The sequence below is a fragment of the Seriola lalandi genome, unplaced genomic scaffold (assembly GCF_002814215.2).
Source record: "Seriola lalandi dorsalis isolate HSWRI2012SDOR001 ecotype SW California unplaced genomic scaffold, Sedor1 jcf7180002051938, whole genome shotgun sequence".
Lineage (NCBI taxonomy): Eukaryota > Metazoa > Chordata > Actinopteri > Carangiformes > Carangidae > Seriola > Seriola lalandi.
The window spans coordinates 8064-8815 of record NW_019522491.1 but is presented as its reverse complement, the minus strand read 5'-3'; the positions used below and the strand labels follow the sequence as shown (position 1 = coordinate 8815).

General features: G+C 53.9%; 1 protein-coding gene across 1 annotated transcript in view; it reads left to right on the top strand.

Annotated features, from left to right (window-relative positions):
- Positions 1-109: 109 nt before the first annotated feature.
- Positions 110-752, top strand: part of LOC111649746 (uncharacterized) — a gene marked incomplete at its 3' end in the record, with an annotated part of 7053 nt that continues 6410 nt past the window's right edge. Inside the window, exons 1-3 of the mRNA XM_023399449.2 lie at positions 110-249; positions 333-502; positions 585-748. Coding sequence (XP_023255217.2) covers positions 353-502; positions 585-748 — 314 coding nt within the window. The remainder of the gene's footprint in view (positions 250-332; positions 503-584; positions 749-752) is intronic.

The following is a 752-nucleotide window of genomic DNA, read 5'->3' as shown; positions in this document are numbered from 1 at the left end:
ACACCTGTCTACAGCTGTCTATACCTGTCTACACCTGTCTACACCTGTCTACACCTGTCTACACCTGTCTACACCTGTCTACACCTGTCTATATCTGTCTACACCTGTCTACACCTGTCTACACCAGTCTATACCAAACATTTGTCTTTGATTGGTCCCCAGGTGCAGGAGCCCCACCCCCTATCCCTGCCTCCTCCAACCCTCTGGCTCCACCCCCATGTGGTATAGCTCCGCCCCCTATACACCCAGGTAAGAAACAGTTTTTCATGTGAAACCAACTGAAGAACGGAGGAGTGAGGTGTCGTCTGACTTCAAGTCTCTACTCATCACAGCTCGCCCTCCACTTGCCGGCATGGCTACACCCACTCCTCCCTCAGGGCCAATGAGAAGTCAGAGAGAGGCTGACAGCAGCCAATCAGAGCAGTCAGGGAGTGAGCCTGATGTGGAGGTGGTGGTGTCAGTGCTGGAGCGAGCGCTGACCATCTGCAGACAGACCGTTAAAGTGAGTCCAGATCCTCCAGACCAGCTGGTCTCTGTATCAAGTCTGTTCAGGACTCACTCTGTGACCTTTGACCTGTCTGCAGGATCAGGTGTGTAATGACGTGGCAAAGAGGCTCCGCTTCCTGGAGGACAGCTGGAGGTCAGGTAGACTGAGCCTACCTGTCAGGAGACGCATGGACACCCTGGCTCAAGGTGACCTGTCTGAACACTCACCTGTCTCATCACTCACCTGTCTCATCACTCACCTGTCT